This window comes from Maniola hyperantus, chromosome 19, assembly GCF_902806685.2.
Source record: "Maniola hyperantus chromosome 19, iAphHyp1.2, whole genome shotgun sequence".
In the NCBI taxonomy this organism is placed as follows: Eukaryota; Metazoa; Arthropoda; class Insecta; order Lepidoptera; family Nymphalidae; genus Maniola; species Maniola hyperantus.
This window is the reverse complement of record NC_048554.1, coordinates 6936455-6962792: the sequence shown is the minus strand read 5'-3', so window position 1 is coordinate 6962792 and position 26338 is coordinate 6936455. Positions and strand designations below refer to the sequence as shown.

Below are 26338 nucleotides of genomic sequence, written 5' to 3'. Positions count from 1 at the left end.
TGACCATAGATTATTGTTTTGCCAAGGTTTTGATGCTAGGACCAGCTAGGACACATTATTAATTCCTCAAATTATTCGTATTATCTTATAGAAATAAATGTTTAAAATGTCATTTCTACAATACACAGGAAAACTATTTTCTATAGGAAAAAAAACCGTGTTTACCGGCTTGCTAAATGTAAGGAGGACTCTTATGTCTAAAAGCCTTTATTATAGTGAATTTGGAGATCCACTGCATGTGGTTAAATTTAGGGAAATAGAAGTGCCTCCCTTAAAAAGCCAAGAAGTTCTAGTCAGGATGCTAGCAGCACCAGTCAACCCAGCGGACATTAATACTATACAAGGTACTAAACATAAAATTATCATAACTCTGTGAAAACCTACAGTCTACACTAATTACAGATTGTGAGAAAAGGAATAAAATAATGTAAGAAAGAAAGAAGAGAGAAGGTATTAAAGTGTTTTACTTTTAATTAATTCACTATTTCTTATACTATTGTGCTATCTTTGTTTTACTTATTAAGTATTTCTTTTTTTCAGGGAAATATCCTGTCAAGATTACTCTGCCTTCGATACCTGGGAATGAAGGTGTAGGAATTGTTGAAGAAATTGGTAGCGATGTAAAAAATATATGTCTGGGGAACAGAGTAATAGTAACTGAGCCTATACAAGGCACCTGGCGAGACATAGGTGTCTTTAGGAAAGATACTTTGCGGGTTGTTCCAGATAATTTAGGGTTAGTAGAAGCAGCCACACTCACGGTTAATCCTTGTACTGCATATAGAATGCTGTCTGACTTCAAAAATGTAAAGGATGGCCAGGTTGTCATACAAAATGGAGCCAACAGTGCTTGTGGACAAAATGTTATTCAAATATGTAAAGCCTGGGGAATAGAAAACATAAACATTGTCAGAAACAGACCTGAAATTAATGAACTGAAACAATATTTAAAATGTTTAGGGGCTACTTATGTTCTCACAGAAGAAGAATTAAGAACCACAACTTTGTTCAAAGAAAAACAAATTAGAAAGCCAATATTGGCTCTAAATTGTGTCGGTGGGAAAAGTGCATTAGAAATTGTACGGCATTTAGATAAGACTGGTGTGATGGTAACTTATGGAGCAATGTCAAGGGACCCTGTGACCATTCCAAATGCAGCACTTATTTTCAAAAACATATCTTTCCATGGATTTTGGATGACTGCCTGGAGGGAAAAAGCTTCAGAACATGAGAAAGAAAAAATGATGGCAGATATTGTTAGTTTGATGTGTGAGAAAAAACTTGTAGGGCCAGTCCATAAGATGGTAAAATTTGAAAAGTATGAAGAAGCACTCGGTAATGCATTGTCATCCAAGGGCTTCACTGGCTGTAAATATATTCTAGATTTTAGTTGCTAGGTTTAAAGTGATAATATAAACTGAAATAATAATAATATGAATGTGACAACTGATTGTAATGTTTGAAGATAAAGTATGAGATATAAGATAATAAATTGTGATATTGTTTATATTTTATTCTTATTTTTTAGAAGTAGTTTGTATATTTTTAAGGTTTACATTTAAGTCTAATTTAGAGATTGTGTACAACAGAATTAGCCACAAATGGTACCTATTCTATTGTACACAATCTATAAACTAAATTGACAGGTCTATAATATTATAATACAATGCGCTTTTCATTGTTTTTTCTTTTAGCTAAAAAGGATAGCATTAATTTTAGACCTGTCAACTTTAAAGATTGTGTACAACATTAATGGTACCATTTAATATGTAATTGAAACTTTCTTGAAAGTTCAAATAGAGACTTATGTGTTAAGCCTGAGTATTTCATAAGAAATTAATTAATGAAGCTTAGAAAAAACTAAAATATATCAGTAGGTATCAGATAATACATGTTTAAAAGATCAGTGTTATGATATTTCAGGTAAACACTCTATCCGACCCTATCTACCGTGTATTGCTGGAGATGAAGGGGTAGGAGAAGTTGTGGAAATTGATGGTCATGTGTGCACAGTAGTACCAGGTGAAAGAGTCGTATTAACTTCGAGGATGCGTGGAACATGGAACGTCTATGGGATTTATCATGAACGAGATGTGCATGTTATATCTCCCAAAATCCCTCTCCCTGAAGCGGCAATGTTGACCATATCTCCCTGTGCTGCTTATCGAATGCTCAAAGATTTTAGATTAGTGAGACCTGGTGAAACTGTTATTCAGAATGCTGCCAACAGCCCTTGTGGTCAATGTGTAATACAGCTCTGTAAAGCTTGGGGTGTCAATACATTCAATATTGTAGCAAACCATTGCGGTTACGAAAATGTGAAGAGACATCTTCTCAGCATTGGAGCCACTGCAGTCTACACTTTGGAAGAGGCCCAGGAACTTATGACTTTTGACACGACTCTAACAAGACCGGTTTTAGGATTGAATTGTCTTGGTGGTAAATTTGAAGATGTTATGCTTAGACTGCTCGATCGTAACGGGACCATGGTATACTACGATTGTACATTTGATTTGCCGATTGCAAAGCATGTTTTACGCAATGATGTACATTTTAATAAATTTGATTTGGGCTATTGGAATGCTCATGCCAGTGTTATAGAGAAAGACATTATGATGAATAACATTATTCAGCTGATGGTTATCGGTAAATTCATAGCTCCAGTATATGAGCCACTAGAACTCAAAGATTATGTCCACGCTTTTCAAAATACCTCAAATTGCGAAGCTTTTTCTTTCTGTAACTACTTGTTTGATTTTACTTTGCCTTAAGATTGGGGTTAGGTAGGCATAGTCCGCGACAGGTCGAGATGGCAATCGGGGTATGAGGCGCGGGGACGACCCGCACACCTGCACATCACGCGCGCTCGGCCGCACCGGGTTAGCACGGGTGCTGTGCGCGTGTGCGGGGTGTTGCCTCCCCGATTGCCATCTCGACCGACCTGTCGCGTTACGCGTACCATAGGTGTTTGATGTAAAAAAGGATTACACTATTTTTCTAATTTATTGAATATTTTACAATGAGAATATACCTATCTAAATATTTATTGTAAATGTGGATTTTATTGTATATATTTAATTAAGTACATATATATAAAATAGCGATAACAGCTAAACAAAAAGTGTTTGTGAATGCCCCTCGTCTTGGGTGTTTAGCTAATTTTACTTTAACTTCAGGTTTAAACAACGATTTTATTGCGCCTGCCGGGAATCGAACCTATAGGACCTCAGTTAAAGACCACTGAAAACGGACCATACTTGCTTACTCGCGGAGCTCACGGACAATTAAAGGAAGAGATAGGTACATACCTACCGTCGCGTCGCTGCCTCATGTGACAAACATTCACGCATTTTTTGGTCTCGTCTTGGCAAATTTCTGTAATCTCCATAACGTATAGATTGTCGCTTCGACTGTCAGTGTGAACTGTGAATCGAATAAGGGTACTGTGGGCCGCCGGGCCGTGCCTGTGGTGTTGTTGGTCTTTGTTATCTTTTAGGATTTAGGAATACCTTCCTATCATAATCACATTGCTACACCAAATAGACCAAAAGGTAAAAAAAAAACATGAAACATAAAAGACAAGGTAGTTTATTGTTGTATAATTTTCAAAAGCATCTAAATTCATCTGAAAGAAATCGCGAGACTTTGAGATCCAAGTCTTTACGGGCAGTGGGCGCGCTACAACTTGGCGGCGCGGTGGCTTCAGGCGGCGGCGGCGGAAGCTTGGGCGTGCGGAAGCGGCGAGCGCGAGTCAGCTGCCACGAAGCGCTGCTGTTGTGGAACCCTCCGCGTGCTATACCAGCTTCTTTGTCCTGAGCTACCGGCACGGGACGAGGGACGCTAAATTATTAAATATTTGGGATAAAATCAATTTGGTGCAGGTCTGTATAAGTTAGCGTCAGGAGAGCTCGACCCATGCGTAGTGGCGGAATCATCCATCTGCTTGGTAATAAGTGAAGCGTGAAAGCGGGGATATCTGTTCCGCCACGCGATTGGTTTATCAGTCGACCTTTTGTTTCCCACGTTTTAGGAAAGTACCTACCCTACAGCTAACAGCACCTACAGTACGCGGCCGAAAGTAATGTACATCGACCTTTAGAAGGAGATAGCAGATTTATAGAGTGTTGTCCCTGTCGTTGATACCGACAAAACGTCATATAGGAAGGACTGACAGGGACAACGCTCTACAAAGCCGAAATGTCATTCTAAAGGCCGATGTACATTATTTTCTGCCGCGTATTGTAAGTGGTTTCAAACTATCGATCGTTCGTTTTATGTATCTTAGACCTCAGTGGTTCCCTCGAGCCAATGGGTCAAATAGCAACCCATATGGATTGACGACTTCTGTGGCTTATACACTTATTGAATGAATGAGCTTTATGCTTATAAGCTCTGCTATGCTGAGATGCTCGTGTGACAAAAGGCGCGCGTGTGCGCCTGTACAAAAACGAGCTTATAAGTGCAAAAAATGAAACCGCTCAGGTAAGTATTTCATTCGTTATAAAAGCATAGCGAGTTCTGAGGTGGGATGGTGTTTTGCAAATTACAATTAAGCAGTAATTTTCATCATAATACTCACTATCCTGCTGTGACGGATGTACGTAAACGTGCGGGTGCTATTATAGACGGTAGATCCATTGAAGAATTTCTTTTCAATCCTGTAAAATAATACTTAGGTATAGTGCGCGGTAGAAAATAATGTACATCGACCTTTATAATGAGTTTTCGGCTTTGTAGAACGTTGTGTCTGTTACTCATTCCTATGTGACGTTTTGTCGGTCTCAACGACAGAGACAACGCTCTACGAAACCGCTATCTCTTTCTAAAGGCCGATGTCCAATATTTTCTGCCGGCTATTGTAAGTATGTATTACGCGCACACAGGCGGTTAATTGACCGGCGCGCGTGTAAATAGCCGCATCGACACATACGGCAATGTACTACGATTCTACTATACTCATATAATAGGTAAGTACTATAATAGTTATTTTAGTGAGCATACGAGCAGGCGGGTTAACTGGCGTCCATGAACATTTTGCAGCAACAGTGGAACCGCCATTGCGTTACCAGATTTTCAGGACTTTGTTGACCCACCCCTTGAGTAACAACATGTTGAAATCTAGTGGGAACACTGCAGAAGGGAGTTGGTGCCACAGTTTGCATTGGTGTGGAAAAACGACCAGGTAGAACGGGTGGTCCCTAGGCAGCTATTATACTTACCAGTCGGTCATTTAACTACTCGTACCTACGCTCCTAAGTCCGTCTATAACATTTGGCGTCACGGTTTTGCCGGTAGGGTGGTAACCAGCCACGGCTGAAGCCTCCTACCAGACAAACGTAGACCATAATTTATGTTAAATTAAAGTACTTAGATAAATAAAGCTACGTATAAATTGCTATCAAAGAACTAAAAGGACGCCATGCCTCGACTCCAACACATTCGTGAGCGTTGCGCCTATAGACTCTAGAGATGCCATTAGTTATCAGATAGCTGCAATACTTTAGATCAGGAAACCATTGGTGCTCACCAGAATATTTCACATTCCTTATCGAACTTCTATCTTTCCACTTTTGTGAGCAAACCGGGCACACTGAGCGCCGGATCGACCAACGAGGAATATCCATCCGCTTTTCTTCTATCTTTTGGAAAGCTGGTATACCAAGGCATACCTGGAGATTGAAAGTTCGTTTGACAAGGACTGTATCTTTTTTTTAAGACTGGCAGGCCGACAGTTCTGAGATGTACAGAAATGTGAGATAGGTACGTTTTCTGCATTCGGCTATCGAAACCATTCAGACATCATCATTAGCAACCTATCGCCGGCTTACTACAGAGAATTGGTCTCTTCTCAGAATAAGAAGAGTTTGATCATGGACCACCACGTCCATTGCGAATTAGCAGACTACATCCCCTTGGAGAACATGTTTTTTCATCATGCAACGCAATCATGAGATATAGGCTGGAGCGCGCTTGCCAATAGAAGATTAATATTCACTCTTGCTTTGAAGCTATTAGATAACATGTGGCAGGAAACACGGACGCCGCCGGAAGGGTATTCCACACCTTAGCGGTTCGTATCACAAACTTAGAGCAAAAACGTTTCGAGTAAGTAGATTGGATGTCGAACATCATGTCAGAAATCCATGCCAATTACTCACAGTTTCTTGCTGTGCTGTGGTAGAATGGTAAAAGTCGTGAAGTTCCCGAGACACTCTCAAACCGATGTATGTATTTCTTGTCTCACTTTCGTAAGTCGTAAAAGGTAAGATTTACGCGACTACCATTTTAAGGGGCATGCCGCCGTAGGAAGACAATAATAATATGTCTCAGGTCACGTTACTTTTTGATCCCACCCGCGTGCATGAAGGGGCGTCTTACCGGTGCTGGTGTGAAGGTAGTGAATGCGAGTATGGAGGGAATGTCCATGTCACGACGCGTGGAAATTCGCGAAACACGCGACCGAGACATGCTGCGCTCCGTGCGGAAGTTGTAATTGTAACCATGGATGCATATGTCGTTTTCGTTGTAATTCCTGAAAAATGTTTTTTCAGTTATACCACCCTACCGGCAAATTGATCAATGTACATTACTTTTGGCCGCGTACTGTACTTACTTTCAATTTTAAAAAAGCCAGTAAAGTACCTATGCTTGAATGAAGAGTTCAATGAAAGACAAGACCAACACGTGCCGTGAACACTATTCTATCACGTTTAAGCTAGTACAGCTATCATCATATTTGTAAAACCATGACTTGTGACATTATTTGCAAAGCATACAACTTAAACCCGTTAATGTTTGCTTGTATGAGTTGTAAGTGAAATGTAAATAGATCGGTCTGATAAGAAAAGGCAATATGTGGTGCATGAAAACTAAACAAACCAATTAGAATGTAACCTCAGCTGATATTGAACAGGGGTGGGTGCTAATGCTAATTATTTTAGACGTTTTTAGATTATGCTTAGGTACCTATTTTTTATTTTATTTTATTAGGTACCTAAATACCTAGTATTACTATGATCTCCGTAATCCATAAAACTCAATTAAGTATTACCATCGTAGATCTAACGAGCCATTAATTGCCAAAAGTAGTCTAAGAGCTATCGTTAAAAATTCAGGAAATTAGAAAAACTGATGTTTCTCTAACCGTTTCGTTAGGACCGAACTAAAAACTAACTAAACACCCTGGTGCTACGTAGCATTCTTTCTTATAAATATTCATCATCGTCAATCGATAGACGACCACTGCTGGAGCCTGGGCATAAGTAGATTCAGATACCTACTCGTAGGTCTCTTGTTGGGACTTCCACACTCCACAGTCTTGCATTGCACCGCCTGAATCCAGCGGTATAAACTATTTGTTGCAGTTGAGATATTTTTTAGATGTAGGGCGGCACATTACTTTTAAAGAGGTTTAAGTATACTTTAGACTAGACTTTTAAGTATACTTACGACTCAAGTTGTCCGTGTAATCTTTTCAAATAATACTAGTACTCGTAGGTAACGAATATCTACAACGGTGCCGTGGTGCCGTGTCTATTAATCCGTCACATAAAACGGTGGGAAAATAACTTACTTAATAGATATAGCTAATGAATAGCGAAAGTTTAAGATAGAAGTGATGCCACTTTTCTTGCTCTATTATGGATCTTTTATAAAATACTTACGACATCAGATGACTTTTAGTTTTTAACCAACAATGAGCCAGATTCGAGAAGTAAGTAGGTAGGTAGTAGGTACGTATATTAAAGGTACCTACTTATGTGCTATAACTACGAGCATTATCTACTCACGTGCTACGAGTACACAGTTAGGTACAAGTCAGCCTATAGAACGCATTCTTATTCTATGTATTATTTCGTTAATCAAGAAAGCTTACTCGTCATTAGGTATCTCGTGGCAAGGCAGTGCCAGAGGATGGTCTTTTACTTCGTCTTCTGCCTCACGGCTTCGGGATCGTACCATGTCCAATAACAGGGTATCGCGGCCAGCTAGGTTCCCGGATCTATTTAAAGAAAGAAAGAAAGAAAAGACGTTTATTTTCCAAACTATTCCTCACATCACATCTTATTGCTGAGGCGCGGACAGATGGCTTCGATGCCATCTGGCGCAAGAAAACAGCATCACTATTGTCCAGAGTCCGAGGAAGCAGCAACGGGATCCTGCGCATGATAGCGGACAAAATGGCTAGTCCTCTGATGGGGAAACTCGTGCAGAGGACTAAATCCCTTTTAGTTATTAGGTAATTACTAACATGATGATTAAGTATTTTGTTACTAACTCCTTAGTGTTTAAGTATTAACATATTTATTAAGTATTTATTGTTACTAACACATAATGGATCAATTGTTGTCCGATTTAATAAATAAATTAAATTATAACTTATGCTGTTTAAAGATTAAGGTTTGTGAAGGTCTGAATTCCTGTTACGCTGATGTCGATCGCGTAAAATTAAATTTTTTGGTTGTTAATTTCATCATCAACAGCTGATAGACGTCCACTTCTGGACGTAAGTCTCTTGTAGGGACTTCCACACACCATAGACTTGCGCCACCTGAATCCAGCGGCTTCCTGCGGCACGTTTGATGTCGTCCGTCCACCTATCCTAGTGGGGGGTCTGCCAATGCTGCGCTTTCCGGTGCAAGATCTTAGCACCTTTTGACTCTCCAATGGTCTATCGAATTTCTGAATCTCCTGCTAATTGATACTTCAGCTGCGCAGCCCGTATCTATTCAAAGCAAGTATGTACCTAAGTCTACTTTGTGCCTAAGTGTCGTAAAATGCCTAGGTATGCTTCTAAACTCCTAAGAAACTTTCAAAAGCTCAATAGAAATTACGACCCAATTTAGATGTTGATATCAATGTAGAAGGATCAAATTCATGACAGGAAAAGCCTGGTGCTAATAGAAGAAGCAAATATTTGTACCTATAGGAATAAGTTTTATATTTATGTATGTAGGTACCCTCTGTAGTAATATTCTCTTTATTTTGCATAAGATTTATGATTCACATAGAGAAACCATAAATGTAAAAGACATTTGAATAATGCAAATATAAGGCTGTGTATTCATTTGTAATCTGAATTCTGAACGCATGTTTCACCACAGTAGAAATGTTAAATACTAAACCTACCTACTACCTACTTACAAATCGAAAATGACAATGCCCTGGCCGTAGCATATACCTACCTACTTAGCGCCTTTTTCTTTAGTACTTTTAATCTTAAGCGCCTCTTTTCAGTTTCATACGTTCTTACTTTTGTCAGTAAATTCTTAATATTTAGGTAGGTATTGAACGTGAAAAAATTCACAGCAGTAGTATACTATATGCTTAATCAATTTTAAAGGAAATCTATCATGGCTAAGTTGTGACTACGGAACCCTTCACTGCGCGTGGCCCGCTACGCACTTGGCCGGTTTTTTAAAATACGAATGTACCTATCTACAAGCTTTACCTATTACCTAACAAGAAAACCATTTCCTTCATGATCGATTTGGTAAACAAAAGCAATGAGGATTACAACGCAGAGGGAGATGATCTATGTATTTACTTACCTATCTAATATTGTAAGTACCTAAACTCTTGAAATGACCATTTCCAAAGAATTTTCCAGTGAAAACTTAGCTTAATGTACGAGTAGCAAATGTTTGTACTTAGTACACGAACATAGGCTAAGTGATAAGATTGATCATTTGAACTGATGTAGAGCAAACTAGAAAAGCGACAGGATTGCGCGTTGAATAAGTACCTAATTAGGTAGCAATTCAAAGTAAAAATGCATGTTTATTGTTTATGTATAAAGGAATACTTATTCTAGCATATTTGCGTACATAAACTTTCATTACAATTTCAGTACCCAACAGCTTATTAGTATTGCTTGCTTAGATGGCTACCAAGCAAGCAATTCTAACAAGGTGGCTTTTCCTGCATGTTTAGCAGAGGGAGGGCGGGTGGTGCATATCGCATGTTGCACCATAGAGATTTGATCTGTTTCAGCGGATTATAGCAAATTAAGCTTCTGGTTCATTGTTTAACTAATATTTTCTCTTTCTATCACGCAGCGATGCGGATGTTCTCGCTAGCATATTCTTTAGCGTCTTATTTTGAGTCGATGACCAGAACGCGTGGAGTTTAAAAATAAAACGGGAATAAATGGAATAATTTTCAAACTTTATGAGATTAGCATGTGAAAAATTTCGAAACAATCGTGATTTTTACAGGCTATTTTAAGTGAAATAGCAAGGGTGAAAAAGATTTTCACGTGATTTTTCACATGCTACCTGTGAAATGGTCCATCTCTATAGGTAGGTACTAACTGTTGACTCCCTTGTCTCGATCCATAGCACTCGCTCCGTTCAGTCAACAAAGCCGTGAGGCCGGGTGTCACCGAATCGTTGCAACATTCTTGACGGCTTGCTCGTAGCTTCATCAAGAGCGTGGCGTAAGGAGTTGAATCGTTGCTCATGAAAGAAATGCGACACTGTTCTTCTTTCTTTTGCCTAGAGAATGTTACTGATTTTTTTAAACTACCTATTTGTTTATATTTTATAGACTACCGTTTATAGCTGCAATCAGACCTGCTGGTAAGTGATGATGCAGCCTAAGGTGGAGCGCGCTTGCCTAGAAGATGCCTATTCACTCTTGACTTAAAGGTACCTACCTACCCATGTTAAAATTGGAGGGGAAAACTGATGCTAGAAGGGCGTTCCATATCTAGAATTAAATAAGTAAGTATATATTATATAGTTACGCTCAGGTATAATTTAGTCAAGCTTTCGAATCCATATAATATTAGTAGTTGTAGGTCCTAACTACAGAAATCCGTATGTTATTTGGTATTGTACCTATTATACCTATAATGTAAAGAGCGTTATCTAGCCTAGTGGTTAAGACGATTAAGAAAATTGCAGGCCTGAGAGTTCTGCATAATGCTCTTAAAGGTATTGTGTGTGAAGTCTATCAATTCGCACTTGGCCAGCGTGGCGGACATGGGTTTAGGCCATAGCCTAAACCCATGTCATTCTGAGAGGAGATCCGTGCTTAGTAGTGGGCCGCGGATGGGTAGATCATGATGATGATGATGACGATTGAACCTTTTTATCGGAATATTAAAATCGCTTGGCAGTAGGTACGGCTTTTTCAGTAGACTAGTGTAGCCGAAGTTTCACACCTGAAAAATCGATTTTCCTAATTTGACTCATCTGCCAAAATCAAAGCAACGAGAGTTTTTGTATGATATTTTATTGCTCCTAAAATGTTAACGAGTCAAACCAAGCAAGAAGCAACATTAAACCCTGATTTTAACTTTGCAAAAACCACTACGTACTACCTACCAAACAAAAGGAACTTCGAAGAAAATTATCACCCAATTCGTGGTTTTACGACAAAATGCAGCGTAAAGCGTGCTCAATGACGCTGTGATGCTGCGATGATTTTTTCACATCCCATGAGTCATGCTGTGAGTCACAACTTTACAAGTATCGCTAAATAACTCCCAATAGGCCTTGACGGACTAAATTACGCAGAAATGAGCTCTAATTAATCCGGATTAGGTAAAAAGGCCTATTAGGCATGGCTGCTTAGATTAGGTATAACGAGATACTTAGTTGCTTAATACCTACTTAAGTTACAGACTAGCAAATGTCTTTGGTCTGCGTTTTTATTGAAAGTTATACAATCAAATCTGATTTATCTTTGAAGAAGGACTTCTTTAAATTAATAAATAATAAATAAATGAATTTTATTTCAGGCAATAGAATAACCCATAACAAACTATTAAAACAGAAACAATAATAATTTATGAAGCAGATACAATACCGACTTATTAAATTGGAACCAACTCAACAAATCTTCCTTGTGATAAAGAATTCCTATCAAAAGCAGACATCGCCTTTTCACTTCCATGTCTGTCGACTTAACTATGCTATACAAGTCCTTGTATGTAGCTAGAGAAAGTATAGGTAGATAATTATACTAACTGTGATATGCCTCGTGATGAATATAATTTAGAGTAACGAGCTTTCCAGTCTCCATCCCTCCGCCACGTAGTTTCTGGTTTTCTGAAATTTAATCCCGTTAAGGCTGATTTTCCATAAAAGATGTGTATCAAACATTGTATAAAGTAATTTTTGATCGAAGGTAACAAAGGCTGAGCGTAAATAACCATAACCCACTAAAAGGCGGTGGGGAATTATGGTCTAGCACCCGAAGCCCGGGGAGGCCTCCAAACATTGAGAAGTCCTTTAGTGAAATTCCAAATCATATATTTAGTAAGTAAGACTCCAAGTTGCAGGAGTCCAATACAAAATTAAAGACTAAAAAGTAAAAGATATGAATTCGATAAGATCCTCCCTGCTGTATAGGTAATTGAAGGACAAATTTTCGCATTCATGTTCCTTCAATTATTATTATTGTTAGTCATTACATTTTATTATTGAATTAAGTAATATTTCTTTCCATATTTTTCATCCAAAAAGTACCTATACAGCGCATCCACTTTGAATAAAAGTTTTTTACTTTGACTTCATGAATCCGTCTGGCAAATCCTCGAAAATCAATAATAAAGAAAGGGGGCCTCGTTTTGTAATGTAGCCCCGTGCCTCCGGGCTAAGTTCATCGCTGCCAATAGGACAGCTTCATTTATATGAGTTATGATTACTGTTCAATTATTGCTTTTCCACCAAAGCTACTGAGCTTAGCTATGAATATGAAGCGGTGTACCTAGATTTAACATTTACCACGCGTTTACAATTCTCTTAGCACTGCTGTTCGAAAGGTAGCGTCGAAACTCATTAAAAATTAAGTTAGTAAGTAGGTTGCGTTTATGGAATAACTTAAAATTAAAACTGCAATTTTCGCATGCATGCGCATTTTTCAATATTGCGTTTCCTTTCGATGCAAAACCAGTTGGAGTCTCATTAATTTGATGCATGAAGGTTTTTCATTCGAAGGTTTCTCTACCATTTTACATTTTATATTAAGTAGTAATTTACCAGCTAAAATGTGTGTTTGTCTTGAATAATGTTTGCCACCTATACGTATCGTAGATATATTTGGTCACAGTTTTCAAAAGGCTTATGTTTCCACCGGTTCTACTAAAACATACCTAATATGGGGAAAAGCAACTGTTAAAAGACACATAAATACAAGCAGTCGTGGAAGTTTGAACATCACGTCTTAGCTACCTGGATCTTAATAAGTTTGGTTATAGCTTTTGCTTTGAATCCAAAAAAACCAAACCAATCCAGTGTTTTTGCCCTACTTAACTTTGAATAAGTAGGTACTTAATTTGTATAATTATAAAATAACCTTATGTGAACGACCTTATAATAATGATGTTCATTTATTTAATTGTACTTTTAATCAAGCTGTGCGTGCAATCATCGCTAATAGTCGAGCCTAATTATTATTAAATACCTCCTGCATAATACTACTGCTATTATTTTTTTGGAGCTTATACTTTAAAAAACCTATTGAGATGAATTGATAAATAACAGTATATAATAGTTGAGTATTGTTCGAAAGTCGCTAGGCTAGTACCTACGTTCAGAGTCGAAGGTCATGCTAGTGCGGCACCGCGGTGACAACAACCACAATTCTAAGAACATGGCTGTAAAAATAATGCAACTGATTTATAATTCTACTATACAATGAGGTTTTAGCGTCCATAAATGGCCTGCAACTACCATTACCATTGAACAAATATGTAAGTTCAAAACCTGATGTCACCGGCATTTTATTAGGATACTTGTCTTAAAGTGCCACATAGGATTATTAATACCCACCTAGTATTTTTCTTGCAAACTATCTATTAGACATTAGACATAACCTTGACAACAGCTAATCCGGTAAAAGAATTAATTTAATAAATTAATCTAATATTTATTATGCGGATTATTTTAATCCACCTACCACACCACACGTCACCGAAAGCAATAATTTCACCCTGACCACCTGGATGCCTGGTGTACTTCGGCTGCCTATTGTGTCAGATATTTTACCACGGACATGTAAATTGTGGAACTAACCCTCTTTGGCGGCATTCCCAAGGTGGATCAACAAATTCCTGAAAAGCCGATATCGCGTGCGGCGGCACTTTTGGTGTTGGTTTGTTTGCTATTTTTATGTGAAAATAAAATAAAATGAACTAACATAGTATTATACAGGTAGGTGGATCATCAGAGGTACCTATTATTTACTATAATACTGAGACTTATTACAAAAATCTGCTGTCAAAATATGCACAGCAAACGATTCGAATGTTCGAATTCATTTGTTCGTTTTAGACCCTGGCAGAAGGATTTTGTTATAAACAGCAAAACGTTTTCCTCACAGGCAGGACTAATAAAGACTATCCGTCCCGGCTTACTCACGTGTGTAGTCGACGTTAGCCCGACTAGTTTCGAACCCATCCGGGGTCCTTTTTCAAGGGAGTCCGTCCGCGCACGCGCCGCGGTTTTGACGCGGTTTTGGTCGGATGGGTTCGAAACTAGTCGGGCTAACGTCGACTACACACGTGAGTAAGCCGGGACGGATAGTATTTATAATGGAAATCACTCACGGTAGTTTAAACGCTAAAATAGGACTAATAAAATTAAGATTACCTCATAGATTAATTATTGGTCTCGCTCCGATGGGTTACCTAAATTTTCAGTAGGTCTGATAAAATTAATTGGATATATACATGTCCCTCAATCATTCTACCTCATGATATTATTCTCATTCCTCACTATACACTAGACGAACATATTATTTTGTAATTTATAACGTGATTTTAACATCTTTATTTATCGTCATGCTGTATAGCCCACGAGATCACCAGTGTATGGTGAGGATTGGTCCCTCTTCTTGTTTTTATATATTTTAATAGCATTTAATGCCGATTAGTCATTAATTCATCATACGTACATAGATGATACATCCATAAAGAAATTATGTTCTAAATATACTTACTGCGTTTCAATCATATTTTCATCATTTCACTCGTTAGTCATTAGTGAAATGTTTTGGCTCTTGATCGGAAATGTTCTTTTATAAAAATGATAAAAATCTTGGATGAATGATAAAAATAGATTCAAAATGACATACAAATGGCATATACTTAAGCGTGTATGAAGGTTATTGGCAAAGAGGTTTGAAGTAGGTACTAAGTACTGACGTTTGAGATCTTCTAAGATCGCGACCCAGCGCGCAGCGGGCCGATTTTGGAGAAGTTGCATCAATCATTTAATTTTTACATGATTTTGTATGTGAATATAATATGGGTTTTCGCATTAAATAGTTTCCTTCAAGATTAAATAGTTTCCTCCATTTCAAGAGACATAGTAGTCTGTTGCCACATTATTAACTGTAACTTGTGATGCTCTATAGTTCTATACCTACATGATTTAGGGCAGGTAATCATATAAGTTATTGCTGTAGATATAAATTGTTAACTTGTTCATAACCAAGTTTGCCTTGGAATCCGGAGACCTGTAACGAACTCAGTAAATTACCAGTATTGTAGTCAAGTAGCTACGTACTTATAGCTAATTTCTGTGAGGTACTTTATACTAGTTAGGCTCTGAGACCTTACTGCATATTAATATAATATAACGGTTACAGATAAAATCTTAGTCTAATATATAAAAGGAAAAGGTGAAAAGAAACTGATTTATCAACACACAGCTCAAACTATTGGACGGATCGCGTTGAAATGTGGCATGTAGATAGCTATTATGAGGCATCCGCTAAGAAAGGATTTTTGAAAATTCAAGCCCTTAGAGGATATGGGTTTGAAATTGTGTAGTCCACGCGGATGAAGTCGCAAGCATAAGCTAGTGAAAATAAAAATGCAGTAGGTAAATATTTATTTTTATTTGAACTTTAAGATTCCGTTTTTCAAGGTGCAAGAATTAACATCGAAGACGATGCAAAACATGCAAGACTTTTAATAACTTTTTTGAATGGGACTTCAGTCTCACATAATATATATGCATAATAAACCACTAAAAAGTTATATGAACAATATAAAACGTTACATGGTGTATGTAAAGAAGTAGACACGATCTCCCGTTAAGTGAGTTTGTTTAGCTGTTTAGATCTCCGTATGTCCTGAATCAAAATTCAAAAGTCAAAAATCTCGTGGGAGCGCTGGCCCGCTCATTGTGGCAGACAAAAGAGTATTTGTTTGGTGTCACAGTATTTAGTGATACAATGTGATTCGCTACAAGTAATTGGATTTGCTAGCTGTTGTGTTGTATCGGAGTCGAGCAGTTACCGCGGGGGCGGTGAGCGTTCCGTACTACGAGCGCTCAAGTCTGCTCTAGCCCGTAGTCGCTCAAACCGCGAACGCCGGCGCGCACGTCGAGCCTCTACTCCTCTCACATAACACGTTCGATAACGCGTCCTATTTAAACGCGATACTCACGTTAGCTGTGCAAAACGAAACATTCAGGTTATTTAGGTACAATAAGTGATAGCTAATCAGTGATTTGAAAAATAACGCCTATATTTTTCCAGTCCTGATAGGTCGGCGCGCAACCCAAACCGGCTCTGTGACCATATGATCTGCACTGGACCCGCTCGAAACGTGCGACCCCCTCGATCGGTTTGCAGTTACGATGCGGATTAAACACTAAAGTTCAATTGTAAGACGGATCTGAGGATGACTCAGTAGACTTTCTAGTGCTTCGGTGTCAGTTTTGTGACTCGATTTCGCCGGAGATGTAATTGTTGACGTTGTGTTCAAATATTGTGTTGAAAGATATGGCTGGTGCTAGTGAGGATGGTGTGAGTGTGGAGGATGTGCCCGCGCAGGAGACTCGGAGGCGAGGGCTCAGTGGTTCGATGTCTCTGCGCACGCGCAAGCTTGGGAGGCGCCTCTCGCGCAGCATGTCCATCGTAGCGCTGAAGCTACCGGAGAAGGCGCAGAGCATAACGCGAACCTCTTCAAAACTGATGAGATCCGGCAGCCGCGACAAAAAGAACAGATCCTTTGAGCTATCTGTCATACTTCCTGATAAAACCCAAAAACAGGTAAACAAAATGATCTACTCCATCAATAGCATTAACCAAAATGGAAACCAACTTCAGAATCCTTATTCCCCTTTAGGCATTGTATTCAAACAAAGCACTATATCTACATGAATTGCTTTTGAATCGATTAAGAATGCTACAATTGGACCCTCAATTAATTCATCTAAAAGCGAATCTAAAGGATATCAAAATGTCAATTGCTTAAATAAACATCTGTACCACATTGCCTGTTGGTATTTACGAGTGGGTAGAGCTAAGGTTTGCCAGTTAAGTTTATGTTGGTAAACTTTCTGTTCCGTGTTGGTAAAGTTTTCGTTATTCAAATGGGCTAGTCAAAAATTGCAAGTTATGGAAGTTTAATATGTGTCATATTTACAAACTTATCGAACAACTGATAATAAACAGAAACGATATGATAACAACATGCTCGTTGATACGCATACGAAGTTTGTTTACTTGCTTAATTCGGCACACGCGGTTAAACAACTTACGGACTACCCTGTAGTCCGTAAGTTGTTTAACCTTTAAACAATTTGTTGTTGCATTCAAATGCGGTTGTGTTTGGTTGCGACTCGCGATGACTGTTTCGCCACCTCGCCCACACCGTGGATTTCTCCATTGATACAATAATAAGCCGCAATTGCCATCGTTCGAATTCGTCACTAGGCATTGTTTGCTTTTGTCATTGAACCGATGAATTACGCTCTTTAGCTTGATTGTTTGACTACCAGCCAATTGGCTGCCGGTTTTACTATCGTTCTCTACTGTTTATTTTGGACATGCATTTGGCCTATAGCGTGCTGATGATTTATTATGACTACACAAATTGGCGTTACATTCGTTCCTCGTTTGATTGTTAATAAGTCTGAAGTGTTATTGAGGCTACGTTATTAGAATTAATATTGATGAAGTGACAGAAAGACATTGGCGTGGTTTACTGCTCAGTTCCGTATTAATGTAGATCAAGCAATTAATTTTTTTGAACAATCGCTGCTTCCTGGCAAAAGTAAAGGGCAAAAGTGATTCCGACCAAGATTATACCTATTTAGTTTGCTTTGTTCAAGTAATTAGATATTTTATTACCGTGATAGAGGATTTTCATGCATGAAAAGTCAAGGTTTAGATGTTAAAAATGCATGAAATTTTATGAAATAATGCCTTCATTTTTTATTTTAATGAACCTTTTGAATAAAAGAATTTACGCGGACATGACATGAATGGTATTAATAAAATATTTATTGAAGTTGCCCCAACGTTAATTCGTGATAAATTTTCAAATCGATTCAAGTGTGGGCCTCTCAGTGGGACCTTTTGGCTATTATTGCTTTCACATTGCTTCAATGAGTTTAAAGACGCAGTTTTACTAACGTGCTCGACAAAAGTCTGAAGTTAGATGCCATAATATTTCATTTTAGTGAGTCTTATTTTAGCACTCATCGTAATGTTTCATCAGTAGAGTAGCATTCAGGATCGCTTAAAATTAGAGAAAAAGAATACGAAGAACACACTTCAGCTAGTTAGACCACTAATAAGACCATAGAGGCATGCAAATTGCAAACTCCAATACTAATGTTTCTTTACTTGAAATATTTAACTGGCAACCTTTGATGACTTGAATATAGAGAGAAAAATCAAACGAAAACTTGCGATGAAAAAAAATGTATTTGTCGTCGGTAAAGTATCTGACATTTACATAACGCCGTGTGGCCGTACTCTTTCTTGTATCAATACCATATCGAGAGTAAATCAGCGATTGACCTGCAAAACAAATTACTCGAAACAAAAAACCAACCTTATATTTATTAAACTTTATTATTGCATTGAATGCAACAGTTCAGACAATAACAGCTGACATGCATTAACCGCCAATGAGGAAGAACGCCTACTGCCTATTTAACACTAAAGATGAACATTGCACAATGCACATGATGGCAGGAAATAACACATCATATACTTAACAATCTGAAATACATAGAAGAAGGATGTCACTACTTCAATTATGTAAGAACACTGATCTTTTGATATGATCAACATTAAACTGTAATGATACAAGAGTATCAATTGGATTTAAGGAAAGCTTTATTAAGAGAAGCCATTGAGTAGGTAGGTACAATAAAAATGTGTTAAAATAAGGAAAAATAAACTATTTCCATACCTACGTATCGAATGTTAATGTTTCGAGAAATTTGATTAGATAGGAGTGACTAGATAGAAATAAAGCTAAAAGTCTTTAAATCAACGTGTTAGTAGGAACTTTTACGTACCTATTATTGAGTTCCTATTGAGTGATGAAACATAAATCTGCAAGCCGCGAAAAAATTTTAAAATTCGTACTCATTTTTTCAATAAGTAAAATAGGTAATAATTTAAGAACCTTAATCTCTAACGATCTTTAGAATTCAGCTTTGAACCCAATACGGAATAAATAAATAAAAAATCTATCGCAATATTGCAACCGTCTGCTTATTTAAAGTCAGTAGTTAGCGAGTGAAAGTGATGTCGCAATCATAAGTAGTAAGTTGCGTGCTAATATGCGGGCTGGTACCTACCAGCCTGTTCTGTAATTAGATGTCCGTGATTCGTGTCGTTTATTGAATGATAATAATATAATTGATAACCAGAAGTATCAGATATCGCGATGATACCTACTTCTTAAATCACGTCCGGCAGTTATTTGAGGAAGTTTTATGTGTTTTTACTTTAAACATAATATATGATTTGAGCCTTACTTTGTCTATAGATTTTAAGTATAATTATAAAGAATTCAAATTTATATGCCCGAACTATCTAAGTATTCCAAATATCAGAATGACTGTAGGTATGTATAGGTAGGTATACAATATTAAAAGGAGAATTCAAATTCCTAAGTAGTTATTAGTTTCCAAAATGAAAATCTTGTGTAAGTTAAATTAAATGCAGATTCATAGTAGTTGTGTAGGTGTGTGTACATTTATTCATTTTCTAATAATTATTGCTACAATAATCAAATAATATTTGTTAATTATTATTTAAGATTAGATAAGGTATTATTATGTAGGTATCTAGGCGAACATAATATTTCCAATAGCATAACAGAATGTATTGCTATCGATGCTTAGTTCTACATTGCAATATTTATTTTTAGTAAGTACTTAGCCTGACCGCCAAGAGTTGATTGATATATAAATCGATAAATAAAATATAACTCTACCATACGGTGTTATATACGACAAAATTCGTGACATATCTTTACGGAGCGTTTAGGTTAGGAATTAGAATTACAAAGATTTCTGTATTTTAATTGCGATTTCAAATGTTAAATCAGTATTGTCTAAAGAAAGTAAAGTAGACATTAAGTAAAAATCTGTACCAGCCTTTCCTCTACAGGGTAAAAATTTGACACATCTGTTAAAGCTGTTAATTTATATTCCATTCATAAAGTGGAAAGAGAACTCAAATCATCGCTTTATAATACTTCGGACTTATGTACGATTATTTTCATTCGTTCAATGTTTGTAAACACTGATCGCTTGGTCTTGGAGAGGTGCCATTTTCATTGATCATAGACTTACCTAATAAGTTTTCACGTAGGTATGACAAGCGTATAAAATTTTATCTTCATTTTTATTTTTTGCTTATTAAATACAAAAAACAGAAAAACGTTAACTACAAAGAAAAAGCTGTTATTTGTACTGCGAAGTTGCGAGCATAAGCTACTTTTTTATAGGGATGTACTTATACTGCTATTTACTTATTGGACTTCAACATTCAACTCATTACTGTTGTTTGAATGTTTGTGAAATACTTAGGTACCACCTATTTTAAGTTATAAATGTACTACCTACCTAACACTATATGAGCCATGGCCTGCAATAAAGCAATTTTATTTTATTTATTTATTTTATGCCTAATAGGTATATAAGTATAATATTTATTTCAATATCTAATCCTTCTTCTCGTAATGTTGTAGCACGATAAGCAGGTAACTAGGTACCTATAATAATTTAAGAAGCACTTACTTACTGACTTCCTACCATTTTCCGTGACTAGATAAAATTATAATATCGGTAGGTTTTCTGTGGGAAACTCGAGGAAATTGAGTAGGTATAGGTACGAATATAGGTAGTATTATAAACCGAGTATTTACTTATTTTAAATTTTTAGTTCTACAAGCGGACTTATTAAAAGCTGTTAGAGCAACTAATTCCCAAGCTTTCTTACCATTTAAATAATCCTTTACATTGTAATAGAATTTTTCGATGAACTTATCATAATCATTAGATTTTATCATACCTAATATAATCATCATAAAAGTAGATATACGATAGATGTTTGTGTAAGTACAAAGATTTAACCACTAATTGGAAAGTAAAAGAAAACGACACAACGCAACGCGACGTTTATTGCTGAAGTGTTTAAGTTTATACCTACATGAGAATAATTGTGTAAATAAGCGTATAAAAACAAGGCTAGGTTTCGAGGCGAGATGACTATCACTTTTCTGTATCGGGAGTGTAACCGGTTAGGACCTAGTAACGCAGATATAGGGTTACCGATATTATAAAGAGGTAAAATTTGTAAGCGTAATCTCCTGAGTTAAAATAATCTAAAAATTCTTTCACTGATGTACCTATAGCATTTTTACATGTTTTATCGATATCGTTTATAACTTGTGTAAAACTTTGCTTTGATGGTTCTAAAAATTACTTGAGGCATGTTGAGCAGCAAATATTGTAGCAATAGCAAAGTAATAGAAAGTAACACTAGGGAATTCAATACAACGCTAATTTTATTCACGAGAAATATTCATCCCAAAGAAAAATTTCTAATAATGCCTATTAACTTTTATTAAAAGTTTGGCTTTGATTTATATTTTATACCTATGTCGTGAGATATAGAAAAATAACTTTGTCATTGATGGAGTGTTAGGCACAGGTTCAATTAGGTGCTTCGTATGAATAAAACCACGAAAATGACTTGTGGCCTTGTGGCACACACTGTAATTATTATGGAAAGCAAAAGAGACGTGTTTACATTGCAGCGGTCCGAATTAAGGTCCGAATGCAGAACAGAGTGAAAAATAATGTCTAACTGACTGACTGTCATACGTTACAGATGAAGTTCTGTTGTTTCCAACGCAACAGTCATGTGAACTTAGTTTACTCTCGTTACAGTACCTAAGTATTAACCCTACTGGCGTCTGGCATACTGGACATAACAAAGATAATTGCATCGATCCAGCACTCCTATTTGCTATTAATTCAATGCGATTTCAGCATAAAGATGGCTATATACGTGCCTGTATCATTTTGTTGTCAGGTTTAAATAAACAGTGAAGGTGTTCAAACAGGTATGCAAGGATCTCTTAGGCCTCTAATTACTTATTTATTTAAACAATGATATGATATTATACCATAACAGCTTTTTCAATCGTGTATTTTATAAAGTTTCTAAAATTTGTACATGTTATGTTACAAATAGGTAGGTAAATAAAGTAAATATTTACTTAATCAATAGATGAATATCACGACAAAAATTAATTAATGTAATGTAATTATTTGTAAAAAGTAAACCAATAAAAACATAATATGAGGGGTAAATGTTTCGAACTTTTATTTTCCTATGTTAAGAAATGTAAAGAAAGTTAGAAATACTAATAGCTAGAAATATGATAATGTAAAGAAAGTTAGAAATACTGATAGCTAGAAATATGAAAATCTATATAAGTAGGTAGGTATATATATATAAAAGGAAAATCTGACTGACTGACTGATCTTTCAACGCACAGCTCTAACTACTGGAAGGCAACAAAGCATTTTACCGTTTACAAACATCAAGCATTTACATGCATGACGGTGATTGATGCGATTTTATATTTTTGCTTGACGCGACGACGTTCAGACAGTGTTCGAGATGAGAAAAGTGCCGTTTGCTTGATTAAACTGCTTGACGATCGCATCAAGCTGCTTGACGAACATAAAAATAAATAATAATATGGGTCTTCCTACTAAGGTCTAAGGACCACATTGCGACACCCAAACTGGGTATCCATAATACTTTGTACATAATATGATGTAGTTTATGGAAATGCAATAAATGAAAATTGAAATTGAAATTGAATTGAAATTGATCAAGCAAAACAAAACTATACATGCTTGACGTGATGATGATAATTATAAAATATACGACAGAAATGCATTTAAAGATTAGTACAAAGTGGTATAAAGGGAATTGTTTTTTGCAAACACCTCGGCATTATCATGCGCGTCCTCAAATATCATAAGACTGAGTTAGGGATGATTTATGCCAACACGTGGCGGGCGCGGGACGTGCCACATATGAAGCGCGGATAAGACACGGATTCAAACATCACGAACATTTTATATGAACAGTTCAACCGTGCCTTGTCCGTGCACTTACGCCACACGGTGAAGCATGAACAGCTTCATATAAAATGTTCGTGGTGTTTTGAATCCGTGCCTCGTCCGTGGCGAACGCCGGCCGTGCAACGTACGAGGCGCGCCTCGTGTTGGCATAAATCATCCCTTAAAGTAAGCGATGAACTGTACAGCGTACAAAAACTGCCTTTGTTGCTTATTACGTGACATGATTTATGTAGTGAACAGTGTTTCTTTCTGTTTATCATATACTTAAAGTACATAGCCGGTAAATAATATAAGATATGTGTGTGTAATAAATCATATTTTGAGTAAGGCTTTTGTTTGGGAGCTAATCCGTTATGAATTATAGGTATTTTGAACTTCTTTCCCCTACCTACAGCTTTGTAATAATTAATGTAACCCATTATGTAACACACCTACCAAATACCTATAAATAAAATAATAAAAGGTTACATAGCTAATTTTAAGTTTTATGTTCGCTCTTATGAATATGAGATCTAGTAATGATACCTAATATGTACCTCCTGGATTTTTTGAAATGATTTGCAGCCATTTTTAATTAGTCTGATACAAGGTCGAATATCAATAAATAAATAACAGCAACTTTTATGTGCGATCGTTAACAATATTATTTAATGATGTCGATTTAATTTAAGTGTTTGGTTTACTTTAACGACAAGTCATTAAAATAATATTTAGAGTAGGTACCATACTTATCGTACCATTTAGCTAGCATTGTTCAGTACAAAATTCATGTTATGTAAGCAAGTGTTTCAAAAGTCATTTTACTCATTTTGATCGTCAGAATTGTTAGATTTTAGTTAGTAAGATGATATAATTTAGTGGTGATTGGTGAATTAATTACGTAAATCTAAATAAATAAAAGGAAAATGTGACTGACTGACTGGCTGATCTATCAACGCACTGCTCAAACTACTGGACTGGGCTGAAATTTGGTATGCAGGTAGCTTCTATGACGTAGGCATCCGTTACGAAAATAATTTTTGAAAATTCAACCCCTAAAGGGGTGAAATACGGGTTTGTTTGTGTAGTCCACGTGAACGAAGTCGCGAGCATAAGCTAGTAATATGTATAATGGAAATCACTCACGATAGCTCAACGCTAAAATAATTACATAAACTTAAAACTAAAGCTACGAGGGTTCCAAACGCGCCCAGGTCTAAGAAGAGCTCACAAAAAAATCAGCTTTCAAAAATCTATTCTAATAAAAGCATGCTTACGTTAAAGCGATGGTGCGCATCATTATTTTTTTGCAGACAAGCAACTCTCGTCTCGAGAGCTTTCTTGTTGGAGGCGTGCACTTGACCCAGCTTATCGTGAAAATGTGGGGCCTCGTGTGATTTTACAGCGATATACAGTTTGTAAAATCAAAACAAAAATAAAATCCTAGATTTTGTAAAAGTTCACGATATATTGCAAATAAAACATCTGACTGACGCTAAAAGTCAACGAACGTTGTGTAAGTATGCCACTCGGAGTCCATGCCGCGTCGTAGGCGGGGCATTGACCCCCGTTTTGCCCGCTATACATTGCGGATTCGAAAAATACTATATCACTAAAATACAAAATGAGGCAAATGGTTATTGGTATTTGATTGTGTTTAGGTAGTAGGTATGACAATAACGCTAAGTTCTTAATATAATTAATATAAAATTCTATCCAGATTTGTTTTGAGCTAAGCAGCAACATCCTTTTTCAATACGTTTAACCGATAGCTAGATATTACTTTCGTGTTCATGTAAGACACTTTCTAATTAATTAAACCGTCCAAGTTATGAAATATTTTACGTAAGTTTTAATTATCGTAATAATGCACAATCTGCTGTGAACTATTACGGGCTATTCTATATTTGTGGTCGATCCCAAACTAACCGGCTCGTTGGAAAACCTGGAGCACAGCAGAGACGTAAGCTCTCTATGCGTCTTCTATTGCCTTTATAATGGGGAGTGCTCTGAAGAACTTTTTTAAACTCATTCCACACTACTTTTTCTACAACCGCACCGCACGCCACCGTAAGCAATTTCACCCTCACCACCGGTGTCCGTGCACTTCGACCGTCCGTTGTGCCAGATACTTCATTCCTCTATACTATATTATATAAAAAAACTATACTGTGCTACAGGAGAAGTGGTTTTAATAAAGGTTTATTTTAAAAATCTTTTCAGAAATAAAATGCGCTGCGAATGCGTCTCCGTTTGCGCAAGTTACGAGTTTTTAAAGATCACGCTGGGAACTCTTTGATTTTCCAGAACAAAAAGCCGAGCCTAGCTAACTATAGCCCCGGGATGCAAGCTATTCTGAATAAACGTCAGTCTGTTAAATAAAATAAAAACCCGTGAAAAACTAGCAGACAGACAGACAGAGAGTCTGACAAATAAACTTTCGCATTTATAATATTAGTATGGATATTGAGTAGGCCTATCTAGTTTCAAATTACCTACCTAATAATTTGTTAATATACTTAGGTACAGTTTTATAATTAGGTACACTGTACAAGTTATGTACAAAATAGGTAGCTACATAAATATATATAATATAATCCATATTTCTATTGTCTTGATTCTCTACCAACAATAAATATTATTCAAGCCCATAAGTTTATAACAATAGTTAACCTACCTCTTTTTCAATGCATACACTTACTAGAGGACTATTAAATATTATGTTCGTCCATTGTTGCAAAAATGAGCACATGTAATTATTTTCATGACACATTTTATATACACGTAAAGTTCTTCTTCTTCTTCTTCTCAATCGTTCACTCTTGACAGAGTGGTCGTGGCTATGAATTCTTCACAGCTGCTCGTGCGATCTCCCTCCAGCGACTTCTATTGGTGTACTTAACCATAAAATACATAGCAGTAATCATCATCATTTAAATGACTCTAGAAAGTGAGGCAAAAAATGTATCATAGCTCCGATA

General features: G+C 36.8%; 3 protein-coding genes across 4 annotated transcripts in view; 2 read left to right on the top strand and 1 right to left on the bottom strand.

Annotated features, from left to right (window-relative positions):
* Nucleotides 1-3040, top strand: LOC117991143 (enoyl-[acyl-carrier-protein] reductase, mitochondrial-like). Its single transcript, XM_034978698.2, has 3 exons — nucleotides 1-344; nucleotides 541-1368; nucleotides 1924-3040. The coding sequence occupies exons 1-3, from the start codon at nucleotides 98-100 to the stop codon at nucleotides 2769-2771; spliced, it is 1923 nt and encodes a 640-aa protein (XP_034834589.1). The 5' UTR covers nucleotides 1-97; the 3' UTR covers nucleotides 2772-3040.
* Nucleotides 3041-3579: 539 nt separating this feature from the next.
* Nucleotides 3580-15035, bottom strand: LOC117991142 (uncharacterized). 2 transcript variants are annotated; one of them, XM_034978694.2, is made up of 9 exons: nucleotides 14950-15035; nucleotides 13537-13606; nucleotides 11976-12056; nucleotides 10314-10496; nucleotides 7877-8002; nucleotides 6379-6532; nucleotides 5528-5669; nucleotides 4580-4658; nucleotides 3580-3840 (listed from the first exon to the last, which is right to left on the bottom strand). In XM_034978694.2, the coding sequence occupies exons 2-9, from the start codon at nucleotides 13602-13604 to the stop codon at nucleotides 3606-3608; spliced, it is 1068 nt and encodes a 355-aa protein (XP_034834585.1). In that variant the 5' UTR covers nucleotides 13605-13606; nucleotides 14950-15035; the 3' UTR covers nucleotides 3580-3605. The 2 variants fall into 2 exon arrangements, with proteins under 2 accessions (XP_034834585.1, XP_034834586.1); XM_034978695.2 differs by lacking the exon at nucleotides 13537-13606 and having other exon boundaries at nucleotides 14950-15030.
* A 1263-nt stretch (nucleotides 15036-16298) lies between these two features.
* The window catches only part of LOC117991367 (uncharacterized), a 189735-nt gene continuing 179695 nt past the window's right edge, over nucleotides 16299-26338 (top strand). The window contains exon 1 of the mRNA XM_069504860.1: nucleotides 16299-17013. Within this exon, the coding sequence (XP_069360961.1) occupies nucleotides 16744-17013 (270 nt within the window). The 5' untranslated portion in view covers nucleotides 16299-16743. The remainder of the gene's footprint in view (nucleotides 17014-26338) is intronic.

Bases quoted from the DNA above. Each gene is read 5' to 3' on its own strand.
- LOC117991142 (XM_034978694.2), bottom strand. From the start codon at position 13,604: ATGTTCTTAGAATTGTGGTTGTTGTCACCGCGGTGCCGCACTAGCATG. The intron at 10,497-11,975 runs GTTAGTATAATT...AACATTCTCTAG, and splicing joins TCATCACGAGGCATATCACA to GCAAAAGAAAGAAGAACAGT. The intron at 3,841-4,579 runs GTGAGTATTATG...TTAATAATTTAG, and splicing joins ACATCCGTCACAGCAGGATA to CGTCCCTCGTCCCGTGCCGG.
- LOC117991143 (XM_034978698.2), top strand. From the start codon at position 98: ATGTTTAAAATGTCATTTCTACAATACACAGGAAAACTATTTTCTATA. The intron at 345-540 runs GTACTAAACATA...TCTTTTTTTCAG, and splicing joins GGACATTAATACTATACAAG to GGAAATATCCTGTCAAGATT. The intron at 1,369-1,923 runs GTAAATATATTC...ATGATATTTCAG, and splicing joins ATCCAAGGGCTTCACTGGCT to GTAAACACTCTATCCGACCC.